The 21,695-nt window shown below is 41.7% G+C and overlaps 1 protein-coding gene across 1 annotated transcript in view; it reads left to right on the top strand.

The window, feature by feature from the left end:
* The window catches only part of MYO7B (myosin VIIB), a 70,760-nt gene that overhangs the window by 30,846 nt on the left and 18,219 nt on the right, over positions 1 to 21,695 (top strand). The window contains exons 19-37 of the mRNA XM_048506362.1: positions 74 to 168; positions 831 to 915; positions 2,852 to 3,070; positions 4,361 to 4,468; positions 5,408 to 5,590; positions 7,580 to 7,792; positions 8,362 to 8,523; positions 10,592 to 10,672; positions 11,717 to 11,844; positions 12,379 to 12,505; positions 13,325 to 13,444; positions 14,112 to 14,285; positions 15,211 to 15,438; positions 15,696 to 15,863; positions 17,036 to 17,153; positions 17,249 to 17,375; positions 18,086 to 18,255; positions 18,819 to 19,000; positions 20,303 to 20,430. Of these exons, the coding sequence (XP_048362319.1) occupies positions 74 to 168; positions 831 to 915; positions 2,852 to 3,070; positions 4,361 to 4,468; positions 5,408 to 5,590; positions 7,580 to 7,792; positions 8,362 to 8,523; positions 10,592 to 10,672; positions 11,717 to 11,844; positions 12,379 to 12,505; positions 13,325 to 13,444; positions 14,112 to 14,285; positions 15,211 to 15,438; positions 15,696 to 15,863; positions 17,036 to 17,153; positions 17,249 to 17,375; positions 18,086 to 18,255; positions 18,819 to 19,000; positions 20,303 to 20,430 (2,816 nt within the window). The remainder of the gene's footprint in view (positions 1 to 73; positions 169 to 830; positions 916 to 2,851; positions 3,071 to 4,360; positions 4,469 to 5,407; positions 5,591 to 7,579; positions 7,793 to 8,361; positions 8,524 to 10,591; positions 10,673 to 11,716; positions 11,845 to 12,378; positions 12,506 to 13,324; positions 13,445 to 14,111; positions 14,286 to 15,210; positions 15,439 to 15,695; positions 15,864 to 17,035; positions 17,154 to 17,248; positions 17,376 to 18,085; positions 18,256 to 18,818; positions 19,001 to 20,302; positions 20,431 to 21,695) is intronic.

The following is a 21,695-nucleotide window of genomic DNA, read 5'->3' as shown; positions in this document are numbered from 1 at the left end:
CGTTCTGTATGTAGCATGTTGGTTTGCTTGTGTTATGACCCTATGTGAGGATTTCTTTAATATTCTTCAATAGGACTATCATGATGCAGTACTGGAGGTGCAACGAGACAAAGCACTCACAGAGAAAGCAATTCTTATTCAGAAAGTGCTGAGGGGATTCAAAGACAGGTAAAGCAGTAAACAAAAGCAGTGCTTTTAAAGTAGTAAACAGAAACGGATGTTTCATCTCCTTTGCATCCCTAACCTGTGCACAGCCTGAAGAGGAAGTGTCAACAAAAGTCTCTGATAGCCAGGTGGACAAAAAGGAAAGGCTCACTGACTGGCAGTTAGGATTTCCTGGAAACCTTCCTGGAATTCTTTCAGAATTTTTTTTCTTGTATGAATGGATCAGTGCTCCACATGTGTAGACAGAGAAAGAGAGCATTGAGTGTCTGCACTGTGATTGGAAGTAAAATCTCACCAATACTTGCTGAAATACCTGAAATTAAAGCTACAACATAAACAGAGGGAAAAATCTGAAGAAGAGCAGTTGACCCAAGGGGTATTGCTTGTATACATACATGGAAGAGAGAATTCAGATGCAGCCATTCTCATTAAAAAAAAGCAAACTGGGTGGAGGAAAAAATATCGGACTTGTGCTCAATATAAAATACAAACTGTGCTACTTTTTAAAGTCTTTTTGGCGCTCCTTGATTTGTCCACCTACATGGTCCCATTTGTCATTGTCAGCTGTTGGTCACACTGTCTCCACATTTGGAGATTTGAATTAGCATATTATTCCTCTAAAATTTGTATAAAATAAGCAGATTCCTTATTCCTTTTGCTTGTAGGAAACAGTTTCTGAAGCAGAGGCACTGTGCTGTGGTTATTCAGACAGCCTGGAGGGGCTATTATTGTCGGAAGAACTTCAAGATGGTAAAAAAGTACAAATATGATACATTGTAAAAACTGGGTTCTGCAAAGCTAGGTATAGCATTCGGAGAGGTTGGTTATGTGAGAGATGACAGCAGACTTTGGCCCATTATGTGTGGAGTGCTTTCCACAACACTCTTCCCTCCACAATGGGGTCACATTGGGATCTCCTTGCATTTCCTTGTTTACATGCGAGGAGGTGCTCCACTGCCTGCTGCTCGGCTCACCTGCCCTTACTCCCAGGTCACTCCCCGTCAATTGCAAGATTGCTGGCTTTTTTTAAAAAAGCCCTTTAAATGTTATATCAATATTCTTCTATTTATACCAATATTCTTCACATTGCTATTGTGACGGCTCCTTATTAATTTTGTTTTTTGGGAAAAGCCAGCTGTCAATCCCCTGGAAATGCCTGCGAGGAGTGTGGGAGTGGGAGGGGACACACACCAGAAGAAGCAGAAACCCTGAAACTAAGAAAAACATTAAGGTTTGCCCCTCTCAGCAACTGTGGGCCTTCCAGGATCTGCAGTGCTGTAAGTGTGAGTGTGTCTGCAATGGAAACTCTGCCCCACAGGAAATTTACCTTCACTGTGGAACACTGAATTGGCCATTATTTGCCATTATTTGGCCATTATTTGCACTCAACAAGTGTGCAAATTGGCCATTATTTGCACTCAACAAGTGACTTTTTATTTGAAGTGCTGTTATCTACGACGTCAACTGTAATGCTTCTTTTATCTTAATTAAGACAACATTTTACCCAGGGTATGCTTTAGAACTCAAGATACTCCGGATCACAATAATGCAAGAAAAACTTCTCAGTAGCTCTTGAAACATGGCTTGGCTTAGAATCCAAAGGACCATCCAACAAGACTAGTTTTGCAAGCTCAACCAGTTTTTGAAGTCATGTTTCTTGAATAGCAGTTTCCTCAATTGCATGGCAAACTACTTTTGAATTTGAGCATATGTTTTAAGGCAGGTTGTCAAGTTTCAAAAATCTTATTGGTAGTATCCAAACCTTAAGGAGCACCTTATGTAGCTCCTTCTAACATACAGGAACTGCCTTAGTTCAGTCATTTTTTTAATGCAAAAACTAACCTAGGTTCTATCACAGTGGTTCCCAACTTGGGATACAGGAGTACATGCCATTGTGTTTGGGGATAAGTGGGGAAAAAAGTAATGGGCTTGCTAATTTGTGGATACAATTTTAGAGAAATATGTTTTCAGGGGGAAAGGTTAAGAACCACTGGTCTGATACTTTCTTCATCTGCCAGGGAAAACAACTGCATGTATTCCTGATGGAAAAACTGAAGTACTCTGACTGAATTTGTTTTCTAGATGTAGCAAAGATTTCTCCTGGGGTATTTCCACAGAGGGACAATTCCCCAGTACTAATTTATTGCAATGAGTGAAAATAAAAAGGTCTAGTCTTAAAAGGTGCTTTGTGAGCAGGAGGGGCACAAGGGTATCAAGTGGGAGAATTCTGGGTGGGGGGGAGGCGCAAGAGTACCAAGTGGGAGAATTTTCACTCACACTTCCATTTTCAGAATTATTACGATAGCCCAAATTATTATTTGAAACAGTTGCTGTTGTTCAGAATAGGACCGCTCCCCCTTTCAAGATGCTGCTTTATTTTTGCATTCCCTTCAGCTTCCCAGACTTGACCTGAGCCCATCCCAGCTTAACTACATCTCTGTTTTGAAGGTGGGAGCTGCCATGACAAACAAAATTCTCTGGCATGCTGCACAGATGCTGAAAGTGTTATACCTTCATAGTTAATCTCCTCCATTTTCACAATATCCTTGCTTTATTTCTTCCATTCCTATATTTCATCTCCTTGATATTTTTCCTAAATCCCATTTATCTTGCTGTATTAATCCCTACTCTTACTTACATCAGGCCTGCACCTCCCATTTTATCCTTTCCTTCTCTTTTGTGATAGATTATGCTGGGGTTTGAGCGCCTACAAGCTGTTTTCCGAAGCAGACAGCTTGCAAAGCAATACGAGACAGCCCGGGCAAGTGTGATTAAGTTCCAAGCCTTGTGTCGAGGTTACTTGATGCGTCAGAAAAAAGTTCAACAGCTGAAAGCTGTGTGTGTCATTCAGGCATATGCCAGGGGAATGTTCGCACGTAGGAGTGTCCAAATCATGAAGAGAGAGGTATGATTGGATAGGGACTGCATGCTACTATCTTTATGATACATGGAAATAAGTTTGACATCAGCCAATAAAAATTCTGGCTAGGAATTACTTTAGTATACTCATGATGAAAAATAGCTTTGTACATTCATTATGGTAATCACAGAGAAAAAGGTGATATTGTCTTGCCATAATTGCTAGGAATTACTTTAGTATACTCATGATGAAAAATAGCTTTGTACATTCATTATGGTAATCACAGAGAAAAAGGTGATATTGTCTTGCCATAATTGCAGTATCTTGGAAATCTTCACAAGGGGCATGTGAATAGAATGCACCTGCACCCCTGCTGCAGCGCCCCCTGCCCCAAAATGCCCCAGGAACATCCCTCCACAGCCCGACCATGCCTCTGCTGCAGCTCCGCCCGGGGCGTTGCACCCCCTCATCCTATAGGCAATATGCCACTGCCTAATTTATAAAGGTCCGCTTGGAACTCTTCGCAATCCTTTGTGGTTCTCACCACCCTACATAATTTGGTATCCGCAAACTTGGCCACCACACTACCCACCAGGTCCTTTATGAATAGGTTAAAGAGCACCGGTCCCAAAACAGATCCTTGGGGGACACCACTCCCTACATCTCTCCATTGTGAGAACTTCCCATTTACACCCACTCTTTGCATCCTGATTCTCAGCCAGTTTTTATTCCATAGGAGGACTTCCCCTCTTATTCCTTTATTGTTGAATTTTCTCAGAGGAAAGCATAAGCCATTGGTTACTCATTTGGATGGCAACAATGGTTTGCCATGGAAGCAACACATGAAATACAAAGCATAAAAACATGAAAATTCTCTCACCCCAGGCTTGTTCACATACCAGGAAGTTGTGGTTTGCTGATTATATCCAAACCACCATTGTATATGTTTAGATATATTTTATTTGTCTTCAGGGTTCATAAATATAAAATATTTGTCCATAACCAAAATTGCACGAGTTAATTTTAAACCAGAGAAACATTTTCTTATGCAGTTTTTGAGGGCTCATTGTGGGGAAAATGCAGCGTGACAACTATGAAAGTTTTGTCTGCATTTCAACACAGTCATGAAAATACAAGGACAGATTTGCAGAATTAGGTTTTAACAGCAGACTTCAGTACTAGCTCATAAGCATAAGAGGCAAGTCCACACCCCCAGTGCAAGTTTATGCTTGACAGCTGATGTGTGAATGTCAGGGGGAATCATGTGGAAAAGAGAGAGTATAAAGCTTTAACAGTTCATCAGCTAAAAGCAACAACAGTTCCTGTTACCTGCAGCAGCAATGCCTACTTGAAGGCAGAAAGCTTCACTTTGAGGATGAAAAGCATCTCCTTCAGATAACTGGAGCCAGGAAAGCAAAAGAAGAAGCACTTAGAGTAGGAAAGGTAAGTTTTCTGACATACCAATTTACAGGAGGAGCTGGTATTACCACTGTCAGCCTCCAGGTGGGGCTGAAATATGCCCTGGGATTACAGCTCTCTCCACCACAGAGAAAGGAAAATAGGATCATTAAGCACATGGAAACAAAGCTGGGGTATTTTCATAAGTAATGTTAAGAATGTTTGGAATGCATTACTTCTGATGCTAATGAGACTGAAAAAATGGAAGGCAGCCATTGTTAAGTAGAATGTTAAATTCTAGCAGAGTATTTTAATGTGTATTGTCGAAGGCTTTCACGGCCGGATTCAACTGGTTGTGGTAGGTTTTCCGGGCTGTGGCTGTGGTCTGGTGGATCTTGTTCCTAACATTTCACCTGCATCTGTGGCTGGCATCTTGCAGGTAAAACGTTAGGAACAAGATGCAGGCAAGATGCAAGCAAAACGTTAGGAACAAGATCCACCAGACCACGGCCACACAGTCCGGAAAACCCACCACAACCAGTATTTTAATGTGATTTATAGATCCAAGAAATGAAACAACTGAGATATAAAAACTGCCAGAGGGTCTACTGAGATATCCTTTTGTGAATCCTTATTTGCATGAGTCCTAGTTGTGAATTATGTGATTCTTGTCTTTCTTTATTTGAAATATGTTGGACCAACATGAAACTTCATTCTGATTTGACACACCGTTTTTTGGACAGGTATGGATTTAATTATCTCCAGAAGTTCAGCCTTATACTTGCTATAGGATTCTGCTTTGCGTTCTGCTTCCTACATGTATTTAATGACTAATATTGTAATGCTGCCTTGACTGGCAATGCAAATCCAAACTTTTAGAGGTGTTTTCAAAAAAAAAATTGTCTCTGTAAAATAAGGGCAGGTGTAAGGGTTCCTATTCTAACTAGCTCCTAGCTTCAGTAGAATTCTAATCTGTATTTACAGGAGTCCCAAGCCATTCGGGAACCAGCAAAAGGTGCTAACAAGCAAAAAAAACAGGATACTGCTGACAGCAAACATGGCGAACTTTATGACATAATCAATGACCAGGAAATGGTGGACAGAGTGTTTGGTTTCTTACCTTCTTTAATCGGCGGTCAGGAAGGACAAGCTCCCTTGGGCTTTGAGGTAAAAATAAGCCATAAATCAACTAGAAGCCTGTACATTCCCAGGGAAGCCCTACTGAAATGCAGTTTGACCTCTTTTTTATTAAGTGTAAACAGAACTGGAAAAGAAATTGGAACAGAAAATATGACATTTGATATTATGTTTAATATTGTTTCTGAACATCTTTCACTGCAATTTCAATTACTAAACTTTTTCCAACTTACCCTTCCTGTATAAGTACTCTGCTGACTGTCAGTTGGGGGGGGGGTTGAAGCCCCACTTCTTCATTTCCCATCTCCCTATGTCCCTTGTCAGTCCCCCCATTGACCTTAGAATTGGGAGGGGACGTTCAGGATGGGACCAGGCATAGGGCAGATTTCACTGGGTGTGAGGTAGGTAAGTGGGAGCTGCCACTGAAAGGCAGCTGCCCAATCCCCCAGACAGGACAGGTGTGAGCTACCATCACAAGTGTGTGAGATGGGGCAGGCATGAGCAACGGCAGTGGCAGAAACCTGACACACACACCCTTATTAGGGGTTTGTTTGGGGGGTCCTGGGACAGTGCCCTGGTTGCCCATTGGCTGACAACCCCTGGTTTCCCAGCACCTTCCTCCTCCTCTTGCCTGCTGCCACTTTCAGAGTCCATGAATGGTAGTAAGATTCCTCCTCAGCCTTCTTCTCATCCCCTTTGAAGGCAGCCTGGCAAGTTGCTCATGCCTTCTGGCTGTTTCCCTTTTTGTAAGCAAGGAGTTGGCTGCAGCCAATCAGTTGCTGTCCGAGGGTGGACCTACTTTGTGCGAAACCCTTTACCAATAATACACACCACTACATTGCTGGGGTAATAAAATTGGCCATAGCCATTTTATTGAGCAGAAGCATGAGGCTAAGCACGGGTCTGGATCTGGTCATGTGGGTTGACGCTCCACAGGGTGGGCGCCCCATACCTGAGCTTCACTCTACTGCGGGGCTCTGCCGGGCGGCTACTCCTGGCAAGAGGTTTCCCCCTTTGGCCCTGTTCGGCAGGGTGGTTGTCTCTTGCTGTTGTCACCGTTCCCAAGGGGAATGCCTAGCTTCCTAGCTCCCTTCCCCTTGCTCTTCCAGATCAATACCCATGCGCCAAACTGCCATGTATCTAGGCTATGACAAAATAAGCATGCATTAACACACAAGAAAATTAGGGAGGGTAGGCGGGCAAATCGTCAGCCGGCAACCACATGGCTGACACAAAGGATGGTGAGCCCCTTTAAAGGCTCACTCACCCCTCCTTTGCTCTGGTGACGCAAGCCCTTGCCAGCCATGGTTCCTTTCTCCCTTCCGCCCCCACTCAGCGACATCCGCTGGTTTTGCCTCCCCCCGCCCCGAGCAGCAACCACAGCCCGGGGTAATTCCCAGCCGTCTTTGCTGCCGTAGCGGTTTTTTTAAAAGGACTAGACTGCTGGAGCAGCTTCATGATCCAGCGGCAGTCTCACTCTGGGAACTCACTAGAACGTGGAATGAAATAGTTTATCTTTCCATCAGTTCAGTTCAGTAACATCTTGCAATTTTCTCATATGATATGACTACTATGCTGAGCTTTGCCTAATAGAGTGACCTGAACAGATAGCAAAGAGGAAAAAAATGGAATTCTACAGGGCTCTGAGAGATTTTATCCAGATGGGATAGTGAATTAGAATCAACAAATAATTCTCTATTGGCTAGCAAAAAGTGCTTTAATAAGAAAGGATTTGGTTGTGCATGTGGTTGGTATGTATGCATCAGCTTTCCAATGCATATTTTCAGGATGTTGGGGTTTGCACTTTTTAAATATGGAAATTAGTCTCCATGTTATAGAAAGGAAAGCGTAAAGTAGAGGTGTTGTCTCCTGGAAAAGTGGACATATTGGTACTTATTAGTACTTGACATTTCCAACATTGACATTATTTGGAAAGTACCTGAATGATCTGTAGCTTTATATGGCAAAATAGGAAGCAAGCATGAGAGGGGTAGAACTTTCCGTTTATATGTGTTGTAGGACCTGGAGACAAAAATACCCAAGCTGGATGAGATTGACCTGGATATGATCCCAATGACCATGGAGCTGGAGGAAGAGGAGGCTGATGACTTAGCACAGTACACATTCCCCAAATTTGCGGCCACATACTTCCAGGGATACTCTACACACACACACATTCGGCGGTCACTGCGCCAGCCACTGCTGTACCATGATGAGAAGGATGATGTTCTGGTAATGTAAATATTCTTATAAGCTGCTGACAACTTGGACAGCAGCCCTGCTTGCTTTTGGGGGGGGGGGGCGGGTTCATGCAGGTGACTAGAAATACAATTTTAAATAATCTGCAGCAAAACATAAATGTAGGGCTGAAAAAACTGGGAGGCCAAACTTGAGCCTGAGGTGTGGTGCCTTGCAGTGCTGGTGCTGCTAAGGATCCTGTGCTTGCCAGGGAGACGGGATGAAAAGACACAGCTCTACAGAGCTGAGAATATAGTGATTGCTCCAGACTGCCCATAACTCACCAGTCATGGAGCAATATACTGATGACAGCTATACATGGAAGAGGCCAGTCAATTCACATTAGTGCTAGTGTGCCTCCCTGACATCATTATGCTGCCACCCATACCTAATAATGGAGGAAGCAAAAGAAACACAGCTCACAAACTCCTGTACGGCAGACAATGACATGTGGCAGTGGTAACAGCCCTGATCAGCTACATTTGTTCTGTGTAAGGGCTGTCATATGAGTGCTAACTAAATACAAGTAGATATTATTTGATGGTGTGTTCTGTTCTCACTAGGCATCTCTAGCTATTTGGACTGTCATCTTGCAATTCATGGGTGACTTACCAGAACCAACAAAGAACATCGGCAGTAAGAGCAGTTTTGAGGTGACTCAAATCTATGATAACCACAGCAACAAAAGGCAACTTCCACCCGCAACCAACACCAGTCCTGATCTGGTAAGAGAGTGATGCTCTTTGCAGTTAGTGGTTTATTGGATATTAAACATACTCCTGTGTTTAATAGTGCAATCCTCTGCAGATTTATATTCTTGTAAACCCATTGACTTCAACTCACTTAGTCCAACTTTGCAGAAGATTTCATTGTAAATTTTGAATGAGGTATTAGATACCCAGCTCTGTCTGGTGTGTTTTAGTTTTCCCCCTTCGGGGGAGGGCGGTTTATAAACCTAATAAATAAATAAATATAAATAAATAAATAAATTGGTTAAGAGCCTTTAAAGGAAGAGCCTTGCATTACCTGCTCTTACTTTGCTCATATATGTGATCGTATTTTCTTCTTTATGTCTACTACACAGTTTTGTTTGCTCTTGTGTACGGTAACTGCCCCTTTGCATATGTATAGCTGCCTGTGACTTTTTTCCTTAGTGCTTTTTAAAAAATCTTATGCCTTTGAAGTATCAGAGAGAAGTGGGAAAAGTGACCTGGGCAACAGAGAGAACAAATACACACCTGATGACGCCTACAGGAGCTATTCCAGTTTTCTAACCATTACTAATTGTCTATATTTTTGTATTGAAGTGACTTGAAATGGAGATCCTGCCCCTCTTAAAAACTGAATTTTCTCACTTAGGGACCTTGAGTCATAGTCATGTCCTGTTTATTTGTTCATTTTGACAAGTTGTATATTCATGTTCTAAGGAAAGCAGGCAAGATGGAGGTGTTTCCGCTTTTCCAGTCTGAGAAAATAGATTGCGCATCCCCGGTAAAGTTATAAGATTTATCTGTTCTTCCAGCTGGGACTGGTCATTGTCCACATTGTAAAGTCTGCCTCCAGGACACATTCATACTTATACTCAACATTATTTTGGTAATACATTGTTCATCTCCTTTAAATTCCCTCCTGATCAAGTGTTCTGCACACAGCTCACATTCATACAAGAGGTGTGGGAGGACCATGTTGCAAAATTTCTTCCTGCTTTTGTTTCCCTTACGTATTTGGTCAGGACAAACATTCACTGATCATTGGAGATCTGAAACGCTGTATTTTATTTTGCTACCATCATACAGAATGATTTATTACAGTTAAGAAATATCTTTTGAATATATCACGCTAAGGATAGATATGACACATCCACTAAATATTGGGGCCTATAAGATGGTTGCAAAAATGGGATTTATCTATCACTTAGTGGAACCATATAGTACTCTTATGGACCAGGGGCTATGAATTTGATCAGTGAAGATTAAAGGGATAGATAATTGGTCCATGGTTTAGCTGACGTTCGCTTAACTTTCTGTAATTAGTGCTTGCAAACTTGAATCAGTATAATTAGTGTGGACAGTCTAGTCTGTCAGTAAATGAACTATTGTTAATTGTAAGGGGTTTTCATTTTGCCAGAAAACTGGGTCATAGTTCATTAGGGCTCTGTTGTGTATTTTAAAAAAGCACTACATTCCAATTACATTGGTCACTGCATATTTTATAGCACTGGAAGGCCGATCGTCTGGGTTGGGGGGGGGGGGCATTTTAAAATAGCATTCAGTTCTCAGCATATCCCTTATCCTACTGTGGGAGAAGAGTTACAATAGGGGTTTCTGTAAACTAGAGAATGTCTCAGTTCAGCTTAAAAAATGGTTTGCAGCAACTAGATTTTTTGCAAGTCCTCCAAAAACCTTCCCATTCCTGATCTAGAATATGATACAATTTATATTTTACATTTGTGATTTAATTACTCATGCTGTATTAAAATGCTGCCTAATCTGAAAGTTTGCAAAAAAACGCTGATTAGTCTAATAAGGAGTATAACTGCATCTATATACTCCTGAGGGATCTAAATTCAACTTGTTTAGCAGTATCCACCATCAAACAGTGGAAGTTGACTTAAGTCTGACATTCCTATACTGTAGGACTAAAAAGTTCACAGGCCAAAAAGAGAAGGAGAAGGGGCTTCAACCCACAGAAGTTCATGTTTGCTTTCTGAATGTCTTTTTCTTAGTCCAGTTGTTTCTAGTGTTTTTGGGGGAATCAAACTTTACAGCAAGTTTTTTTTTAATTTTATTTTAGAGAGACAACAAGAAGGATAACAGATTCTCCAAGGTAGTTTCCTCTGTGAAGCTAAAACCCAGCTCCAAGGTCACTGGGAAGGTAGGGTTGTGTTGTCTTGTCTTCCTCAACATCCCATAATGTTCAAAGAATTATGACCTCCCAGGCAAAACTTCCTTTTTTGTACCTTATCACAGACTGATTCCCATATTTTTCTTGTAAGTGTGCAACAGGATAGAGGCGGTACAAGTTTGTCCTCGATAAAGCCATTTGTATCTCTTGAATCTTTTTGGCTATCACAGTGGTTTTAACTGCATTCTGCTCAATGGCTCCTGAGGATTCTACCCCACCAATTGTTGTTTTTTTAATTTGAATCCCCCAATTTCCAAAATGGCCACTGCAGGTAAAAATGCCTGCATATCTGTAATCCTTTGGTTTTAACTGCATTCTGCTGGGGGTTACCTAGGGATTCTTACCCACCCATTGGTTTTTTAAAACTCAAACTTTCCCATTCCGTCATTTTTTCCCTGGTTCTCTAAGGTGACTACCACTACCTTTCGATACAGAGGTCCAGGAAGTGGTTGTGGTTCAACGTTGAGGTTGTGGTTCAACATTGAGGTTCTATCTTTCTGTGGGACAAGGTATAGTTGGGCATCTGGATAAGGATCTGACCTCAACAGCACTTCAATAGCTTGTGGTATTTACAGCACTCTCTCCTAAGAATTTTAGGCTTCAAAAGTTGTCCCAATATTCATTCCAGAGACTTAACCAAAATATTATGCTGGACTGCAGTCTGTTGCTGATTCTGTAAGCTGCTGCAAAAGTCCTTTGACGTGATGGCACGTCAAATAAAAAGGCAAAGTTTCCCCTTCAGTCATATCTGACCTTGGGGTACCACTGCGAGCAGTGATTTTATAGGCAAGCTGTGTTTGTGGGGTAGTTTGCCATTGCTTTCCCCGTCGTCAAATACACACACACTTATACACACACACCATTGAATTGAACTACATTTAGTAGAGTTGTATGTGAGAATGTGTTCAGTAGCTTAGAATAAAGTAATCTGCCATGACAAGTTTCTTGCACCAGAGTGTCTTTTAAAGGTCCTCTTGATTCAAAGGAAGAAAATGGTCTTCTGCTACAATTTAGGGGGCAAACCAGCTGGCCAGTGGAAAAGAAATTCTTTGGGAAGAGAGCACTGTGTCTGAGAGACCTATGTCTAACCTCGAAAAAGTGCACTTCATTATTAACAATGCTATCCTGCGTCCTGCCATCAGGTATGAAACCCATATGTAGCACAGCTATTTATTTATTTGCATCATGCAACATCTGACATCCTCTTTGTCAAATTACAGTATAATTATCTACCAGTTTGGTTCAATGTTCTTGTAATTATTTTGTTCTATATTTTAGGTACATTAGCTGATATTTTTGAAAGAACAAGGATGTTAACTGTAGGAGGAGCTTCTTTCCAAGAACATGGCTTGATTAATGTATTGTCAAAGGCTTTCACAGCCAGATTCAACTGGTTGTTGTGGGATTTCCGGCTGTGTGGTCATGGTCTGGTACAAGATCTACCAGACCACAGCCACACAGCCCGAAAAACTCACAACCACATGCCTTGACTAATTTAATTCTATTACTTGAACCAAGCATTTTGTATATCTGTATAATGACTTCTAAAGAGAGTTGGGGTCCATGCAACAGCATTGTTTCCTCCAGATCATTCACCTGTGAAAACATATTAGGCAGAATGTGGTTTGAGATGTGGGTCATCTTGCTTATATATATATATATATATTTTTTCACAGAGATGAGATTTACTGCCAGATCTGCAAGCAGCTTACTGAAAACAACAATAATACCAGTTATCTGAGAGGCTGGATACTGTTATCTCTCTGTCTTGGTTCTTTCCCTCCTTCAGAAAAGTTTGTGAAGGTATTCGTTGTACAGTTGTGTACCCTTGATGGTAACTACTGTGTTTAAATATTAGCAGTGCTTACAGAATCTGAGACTGGTCCTATTGAAGTCAGTACAGTGCAGCTGCATGAATATCTACCACCATTTTGCATTCATTGGCTAAATTGACCTCTAAATAAAAGGACTTAAGGCATTCACATAACGAGGAATGGAGGAAGAAAAATCTGACAATTATTTTGCTGAACCTCACTTCCTTTTCTCCTTGTTCTTTCCCTATTTGTTCATATCCTTAGATCCTGAGATTATCAGGAGAAATCTTGCTTTAAATCTTCTCAGTAGTCTATTAAATTCCCATAGCGAATTTTGGATTTCTAGTGAAAACTCTCCTGTTTTCCCCAGCTTTTTCAGATGTTCAGATGACCTTGGGTATGTTGGATTCTAACACATAAAGCAATCTCCACAATCCCAGGACTGTTTCCATCAGCCTTTAGTTGGTAGCCAAAGAGTGCATATGAAAACCTTAGAGTCATATGATCCTAAAATCTATAGCTCCGGCTCCCCCAACTGTGCCTTCCCATCTTCCTCCTCTCCCTCCTCCCTTCCCTGTTACCCTCATTTCAGCTGTGCCTTTTGGAGATGACCCTGCCATAGAGAAATTGCATTAGATATCCTAGGACAATTTTATTGCCTTGGAGAAAAATTTGATACACAGAGAGATATAGAACAGATAATAAATATTCATAAATTTTGTATGCTGCCTGTAATAGTTGAGCTCCAAATCCTAATGAATATCTGTGTTTTCTGTTAGGTCTTCATGCTTATACTTTGTACTTTCAGTACCTTTTGAATTTCATCCGAAGTGGACCACCATTGTACGCAGCATACTGTGCTGAAAAGTTGAGGCGTACTTATGTCAATGGAGCACGGACTGAGCCACCTAGTTGGCTGGAGCTTCAGGTAGCCATTCTGTTTTCTTTTCCCCCCTCATATTCATAAATCTTGTCATGTGGAGAAAGAAGGCAGCTAACTTCCCTGTAGTATAGTCTTCTTATTATGGACCATATGAGGGCAGGGGTGAGCTACAAATATTGAGAGACATTCAGAATTGTGGGAATTGAGAGACATTCAGAATTGTAGGAATTGAGAGACATTCAGAACAGAGAATTGAGAGACATTCAGAATATCCAACTCTCCTAGATCCAGAGTAGATTTCTCTAGGAGTGGGTGCACCACTGCACACTTCAAGGCAGAGTAATCAAACCCACCACCATCACCACCACCAGAAAGGCATTTACTGTTTCTTGGAACCAGTGTGCCACTTCCTCCCTAGCAAAAGATTTGTGCATCCAGCTAGGGCAAATACATCAGTCCTGCTGAAATGTTCCTAAGAACTCAAAGCTTGCTGAATGTGTTATTTTTGTGAGTATTAATAAAAGGCGTTACATGGCTTTTGGTTTTCGATTTTGCTGTAGACTGAATCAACTACCAACTTCTTTTGTCTAAATAGGAGTAGCTGTAGCTCTGGTTTCTACATCTTATTTGTTGTTACAGACCCTCGTTATGGCTGCATGTGTGAGGAGAGAGATGCTGTGAAAGCTTGAATTTGTTCAACTTTGGCTTGCAGGCAACAAAGAGTAAGATGCCCACCATGCTCAGCGTGACCCTGATGAATGGAAACAGCATCACAGTCCCTGCAGATTCAGCCTCCACTGCAAAGGAGATCTGCCAGATGATCGCTGATAAAATGATGCTGAAGGACATTTTTGGGTTCTCCATCTACATTGCTTTGTATGACAAGGTGAAGTACATAACTTATAATCAGCTCCAGAGGTTCCTGGATGATGCACCGCCCTGAGCCCTCCGGGGGAGGGTGGTCTAAAAATCTGAATATGAAATAAAAATAAAATAATGAACTATGCTCAGATTTCATGGAGCTCTATTTGCACAACTCCTCTAAATTTTAGATTTCTGGTGATTGTTCTTTTCCATACCTTGCTGGAAAGTTCTGTTTCCACTTCACTCCATCAGGTATCCTCTGTTGTCTCCATCCTTCAACCACCACTGCAAACTAAGCTTATCCAGTGGAATCCAGTTTCCTGTATTTTACACTTCATTTGGTTGTTTGTCCAAGCCTGAATCATCTAACTATTGTAGCAAGGAAAGACATTTGGAACTGAAGGCCACACAAGCACAATATGAGCTTTAAAAAATATTTTTCTCCAACTTGGATGGAATGTGCTTCTAGTTATTTTGGACGGGTTAACTGCACTGTGTGAGAACAAAATTGCCTGTATGCTTATGTTGTGCACTATATGTATACATTTTCTGATTCAGTTCATCATGTACTCCACTAACTTCATGGTCATGGCAGGTTATTCACATGTCTGATTTACAACATGCACATTCAGGCTGATGTTAAATGTTCAAATGACAAATAGCTCAATATAGCATTCATCCTGGTTTCAGAATACTGAAATAGGCTGAAAGGTATCTTGAGTTTCAGTGTAGTTTACAAGGGACATGTGCCAATAAATTAAATTTATCTATTTAAGTATTTTTCCTGGGATTTTCCTGAATTCTTAGATGCCCTGTGAAAAAATACATTATAATATAAGAAAATATTCAAAATAAATCGGATGACTTCAGGATCAGTTTCCCCTGCTTACTAACATATTCAATTTATACTGTACTATATTTGTACTTAAAACAGACCATGTTGTTAGGTTTGGTCACTAGGTAGTGGATGCGACCACATCATGGATGCCATTTCTCAGTGTGAACAACAGGAAAAGGAGAAGGGCGGCCATGAGCGCCATACTCCCTGGCGTCTCTATTTTAGGAAAGAGGTTTTCTCTCCTTGGCACAACTCTAAAGAAGATCCAGTCAGCACCGAGCTCATCTATCATCAAATCATACGTGGGATCCGATTTGGAGAATACCGTTGTGAGAAGGTGGGCTTGTATTCACTTATATTATCCAGTGATAATATATTTGTTCCTCCTAAAACCTATCCTTTGCTATGTGCATTTTTCTTTACCCTCCTTTTGAATAACTGCAGCGTGATGTACAGATTCTTACATCAATCTGTATGGGAAAAGATTACTCTCTAATTCGTTAGATTTCAGGCAACAGAGTACTAAAAAAATGACAAGAGATTATGTTTAAGACTTTTCCCAACAAATCACTTAACCTCTTTAACTGTTGTTAGGAGGAAGACTTGGTGGAGATAGGAGCCAAATATTGTTATGTCAAGTTTGGAGAGTCCATCCAGAATGACTTGGTTCGGAACATACTCCAGGAGTGCATCCCAGCAAAGCTACTGAGGTCCAAATCCCTGGAGAAGTGGGTGAGCCTCATAACATATGCTCATGCCAAGGTATGCACACTTAACTGGAAAGGAACTTGAGCTTCTATTTGATTTAGATCTCTTGATGATGTGTTCCTTCTATATTGTCTTGTGGAACAGAAAGTGGTTTTCTAAAAGAAATCAGTATATCTGCAGGTAGAGCATGCTACATCTGAATTGGATTTTCTGACTTCCATACTTTTTGATTATTTCAGAAACACAAATTAGGTATATAATAGTTCAACAAGGATCTGAATTGTTTCTCACATATTTTAGATTCACATATTCTTGTCAATGTCAAGGGGAGCAGCAGTGGCGTAGGAGGTTAAGAGCTCGTGTATCTAATCTGGAGGAACTGGGTTTGATTCCCTGCTCTGCCGCCTGAGTGGTGGAGGCTTATCTGGGGAATTCAGATTAGCCTGTACACTCCCACACACGCCAGCTGGGTGACCTTGGGCTAGTCACAGCTCTACGGAGCTCTCTCAGCCCCACCCACCTCACAGGGTGTTTGTTGTGAGGGGGGAAGGGAAAGGAGATTGTAAGCCCCTTTGAGTCTCCTGCCAGAGAGAAAGGGGGGATATAAATCCAAACTAAACAAATGTGGAGATTCAGAAGAAACTGCTGAGAAGGCTTCTCAGCCCTTCTTTAGAAATAACATCTGAGTTTTGTTCTGTATCCAAACAAGAGAGCCTGTGACAGCCCAGCTGTAAAGCTGTGCAGCCTTGGACTGTTGCACTTTCAGCTCTGAAAACTTTGGTAGGGTGCCCTAGAGGGTGGTGTTTAATTTTGCCCTCATTTAAATCCATTTTCCCCCTGGTAAATTATTTTAAGGCTATACTGTTGCTGTTTGTGTGTGTGTGAATTTGGATTTTTATGGTTTTACTTTTTGTAATGTTATTTAAAATTGTATAGTTTATTATTGGCTTCTGTAAGCTGCTTGGAATCTTTTTTTAAAAAGCAGTATATACATTTTTAAAATAAAAAAGCAGAGTTGTCATCACATTTATAATGTGCATTTCTGGGTGCTTTTTGGAACGTGAGCATAGATCTGCTTTATTTTTTAATGGTGAGGTTCAAGCTGCACTGCTTTACAGTATTAGTGAAAGGTTCTCAAAAACTCTGTAAGAGGGCCCAGGGCCTTCTCTTGGTATTTTTTGGGCAATGAGTCCAAAGGAATCCAGTATTTTGCTAATTTATTGCAGGCTCCATATACCCAGGACAGGCATTCACTTCAGAATGTGAAGGAACAGTTGGTGGATTTTGCCCGCTTTCAATGGCCCCTACTCTTTTCTAGGTTCTTTGAAGTGACCAAATTTTCAGGTAATGGCTACAGTTTGAGTATGGATGAGGGCCCTGAGAGGGGAATATCTGAGGTAAGAATAGGTTGTTACAGCACCTTTTTATTCTATTTGCAGGGCCCAGCCTGCCAAAGAACCATTTCATTGTGGCAATTAACTGGAAAGGTATTTGCTTTCTAGATGATTCAGAAAAGAGGCTTCTAGACCTTTCTTTTCCAGAAATTACTGGCATTCAAACCAGCAGGTAAGTCTACATGGGCTAAATGTGGCTGCATATCTGCCAGAATTTAACATAGGGCCTTTCCCCACTTACCTTAAGCCCTCGCTACTCTCCTCAACTAGCACGGGGTCCCCCGGCAATCCCCATGACAGGGACGGCGACAGCGCAGCCGCCCCGACGCTGCCGCTGTCGCGCCCCCTCAGCGTGCAACATCCCTGGGGATGCCTGGGCGCGCACCAGGGATATCGCGCGCTGAAAGCAGCACGCGACATAGGGAGATCATGGAGAGTGGGGGAAACGCCCACTGTCTACACTTAATTCCTCTGCTCCTGTCACCATAACTGCTAAAGGACGTAGTATGGAGGAGGAAGTTTAAAATTTCAAGATTTAGAGAGAATCCTCTGCACAAAGGAGTAGGTGTAGCATTCCATCCTCTTACAGCTAATACCTCAGCACCACTACATCATATTATGCATCTCTGGAATGGTAATTACTGTTCAGGATAAGAAACATGGAGAAGCTGAACTTAAAAATTACATCTTTTTAGGACAAGGTGATTCATTTTCCAAATTTCAATATCATCAGATTTATTTCTTCCCTGTCTCTTGCCTCTGGTTGAGACACTCTATCATGTGTCTGGCTGAATTTTTTGGGTGTGGAGGGAGGGGGAGGAAGCTGTGTGCCGAGATTCACGTTCCCACATCTCCAAATCTGGGTTGTTTTGTGATCCACAGGGCAGTCAAGACATTTGGGCAAAGTTGCACCCTTACCACACTGCGTTCTGAAGAATTTGTCTTGACATCAGTCAACAGTGTTGTTATTGCAGAACTAGTGGTCATGTTTCTGGAAGGACTAAGGAAGAGATCACAATATGCTATAGCAATACAGGAAAACAGGCAGCAAGGTAACTGCAGGATGGTTGCTCTGGCAAAAGAACATCAGGAGAAAAAGCAAAAGGTCTGATGTGACACTTTGTTCTAGCAGAAGAAAGTAATATGCAGATTGTTATGCTTTCAGAAGGAAGCATCTAAAGAGTTATATAATCTGCATTTGTATGCCTGACTGTCAAATCTCATGCTGATAACCAGGACAAGAATTTCTTTTAAATCCAGATTGGTCACTACTGTGTCTGAGGAACAATGGTGGGTTGTGGGTGGGTTGGAATTCTCTTTTGGTTGACTGGTATTAATTCATGTTCTTCTATGTCAACAGCAGAAATGATCAACTGAATGTTGGTTATGGCTCCTCCCTCAACTGCTTTCAGCTGATGATATCTCCCTCCCTCAGTTTTTCTTTCTGATATGTAAAGTCTGTCTGTCTCTGTGTGTGGGCGTGTGCATGCACCATCAAATCACAGTTGACTTATGGTGACCTATAGGGTTTTCAAGGCAAAAGACGTTCAGAGGTAGTTTGTCATTGCCTGCCTCTGTCTGACTAGCGTGCTTCATTTGTCTTTTTGCTCATCAGATGATTTAACAATCCTGGCTTATAAGAAGGGGGACTTGCTTATTTTAAACCAAGAGAGAGAACTAGAAGAAAGTCAAGGCTGGGTCCATGCTCAGAATGAGCGAACAAACAAATCTGGCCTTGTCTTAGAAGAATCTATTTATATCATCCCTTCTGTTACAAAACCTTCTACTCAAATACTGGTAAGGAGCAACTGATGTAACCTCTGACTGAAAAAAAATGACTACCATTCTTCCCACCCTTGATATTACATATATATTATACCCAGAAAAAAATGTGTAAATACTTGGTTCAAGGCATGATGCAATATGCCCTCTTGTTCATGTGTCCGCTGTAGTGAGTGAAGAACAAGAGTAATGTCTAGTCTAGTCATAGAATCAGGAGAGTGATGGAAATGTCTAAGTTGGAAAAATACTGGGTGAGGGAAAAAGTATTGACCTGGTGCCCGAATGCCAGTAAAATAAAAGGATGGAGTTCCCAAGGTGGGGGTTCTGCCACCAAGAAGATGTCATTCCAAGCTTCTTAATTCACTTCAGTGGGCAGGAACACCAAAAGTAATACTTGAGATAAGAATTGCAACTGGTGGACTACACGGTGTTAGCCTGCCCCATCCCTTCGTGGAAAACAGAATTTTGTCATTTTGAATATGCTATGCTAATCTCTAGACTGGTCTACTATAATGAACTGCCCTGAAGATATCTTGGAATCTTCTATTGATCTAGCATGTGGCAGCCAGATATATTGAAGGTATTGGTGTATAACATCAATATTGTAAGTAATTTGTTTCTGGGCCAACTTCCTGTGGAAGCACCTTTCCTGTAGGTATCACTCTGATGAGGTATAGTAATAATACTGAAAAAGGTGGTGTCATCTATGATGACCCTACATTTATGGAATTCCCTACTGTATAAGGTATATCAAGTCTTTTGGCATGCAGTTATGAAATTTATTTTTAGGCAGACATTTACTCTTTGATATTTTAGGAGTTTTGATACTTTGGTTTTATTGCTGTATGTTTAATTAATTTGTGCATTGTTTTCATTAATATCTTGTTGCTTTAAATTGTATTCTAAGGCTCTTCTGATATCTGATATGAATATCATGTAAATTTTATACAGAAACAGTAAATGTAACATAAATATTGCAGCATGAAAGCATAAGAACCTCTATTAGGGTGGGTGGGCCATGTCCAGATGCTGGGGCCCCTCTCCCTCCCTCCAGACTGTAAAAAAAGCAACCCTGAATTTTGCTGAATTTGTTTTTTTTTCTGGCAATATTTGACCTTGTGAAATTCTACTGCAATCCCCCCCCCCCCCACCCCAATAAAGGTGACTTTATTAGTATACATTTGGGAAATGTTGTTAGGGTGGGTATTTCATGAGTTTTTACTGAGGAGAATCTGTAAGTTCATGTATAGCCACTTCTGATGTAATGTTGCCTCCACGGCAATAAGTACAAGATTATTCAAGGCCGTATCTTTTCAGAGTTTATTGATGATGTCACCTGAACAACGGCGGTTGGCATCATTAAACTCTCGTGCAGCGGAGCCTGGGGAAGAGGAACTGAAGGTGAAACCGTATACTCTTGAAGAATTCTCTTATGAGCACTTCAGGTATGCTTGCAGAACTTCCTATTCTGTTTCTTCCAAAATTTGTCATATGCATCATTTTGAGTACATCTGAGAATGGACATTGTGCTTGAGTCCATCTTAGCTGCAGCTTCCTCTTTGTTTTCCATGGGATGGAAATTCCTCCTGGAGTGGGGTATGATTGCTATTGATACTCTTTATCTTCAAAAAGTAAAATACAGGCTAGGTAAATCAGACCTGTGCAGCACTCTTCTAGCCATGCATGCATGCATTCATGCATGCATGCATTCATTCATTCATTCATTCATTCATTCATTCATTCATTCATTCATTCATTTATTATCATACTTATATACCGCCCCATCCCCTAAGGATTCTGGGCGGTGAACAACAAAATAATATTACAGAGACAATAATAACAACAGATAGTTAATATAAATAAATAACATCATTAAAACATAAAATTACAGCGTTCCACATAAACCACTTGGCGTCCAGTATTAAAACTATCAATAAAACCCTCCCAAAGAGGGGGACGGTAGATCTAGCTGTCACAGCTCCCAGAATGTTAAAAGGGAGGGACAAAGAGGGCGCTCGCCATCAGCGGCTGGCCTCCCCAAGAGCCCAGTAGAACAACTCAGACTTACAGGCCCTGCGGAATTCTCCAAGATCCCGCAGGGCCCGGACAGTTGGAGGAAGAGTGTTCCACCAGGCAGGGGCCAGGGCCTTAAAAGCCCTGGCCCGGGGGGAGGCCAGCCATGTCATTGAGGGGCTGGGAACCACCAGTAAATTGGCCTCTGCCGAACGCAGAGGCCGTGTAGGGACATATGGGGTAAGGCGGTCCCGAAGGTACGAGGGCCCCAGGCTGCGCAAAGCCTTAAAGGTTAATACCCATACCTTGTGAATGATTTGGAATTCCACTGGGAGCCAGTGCAGTTGACGTAGTACAGGCTGAATATGATCACGGTAGGCACCTCCTGTAAGTAAGCGCGCTGCCGCATGCTGGACCAGCTTTAACTTCCGGATCAGGCGCAAGGGCAGGCCAGCGTAGAGCGAATTACAATAGTCTAACCTGGAGGTGACCGTTGCATGGATCATAGTGGCTAAGTCCATTCTGGAGAGGAAGGGGGCCAGCCGCCGGGCCTGATGAAAATGGAAAAACACAACCCAGGTTACATGGGCCACCTGGGTCTCCATTAAAAGAGATGAATCCAGGTGGATCCCCAGGCTGCGAAATGAGGGGGTCGGTGCCAATGAGGCCCCCTCCCACACCGGCAGCTGAAAATCCC

The sequence above is a fragment of the Sphaerodactylus townsendi genome, linkage group LG08, assembly GCF_021028975.2.
Source record: "Sphaerodactylus townsendi isolate TG3544 linkage group LG08, MPM_Stown_v2.3, whole genome shotgun sequence".
Taxonomy (NCBI): Eukaryota; Metazoa; Chordata; class Lepidosauria; order Squamata; family Sphaerodactylidae; genus Sphaerodactylus; species Sphaerodactylus townsendi.
The sequence above is the reverse complement of the archived record's forward strand: the minus strand, read 5'-3'. Positions and strand labels throughout refer to the sequence as shown.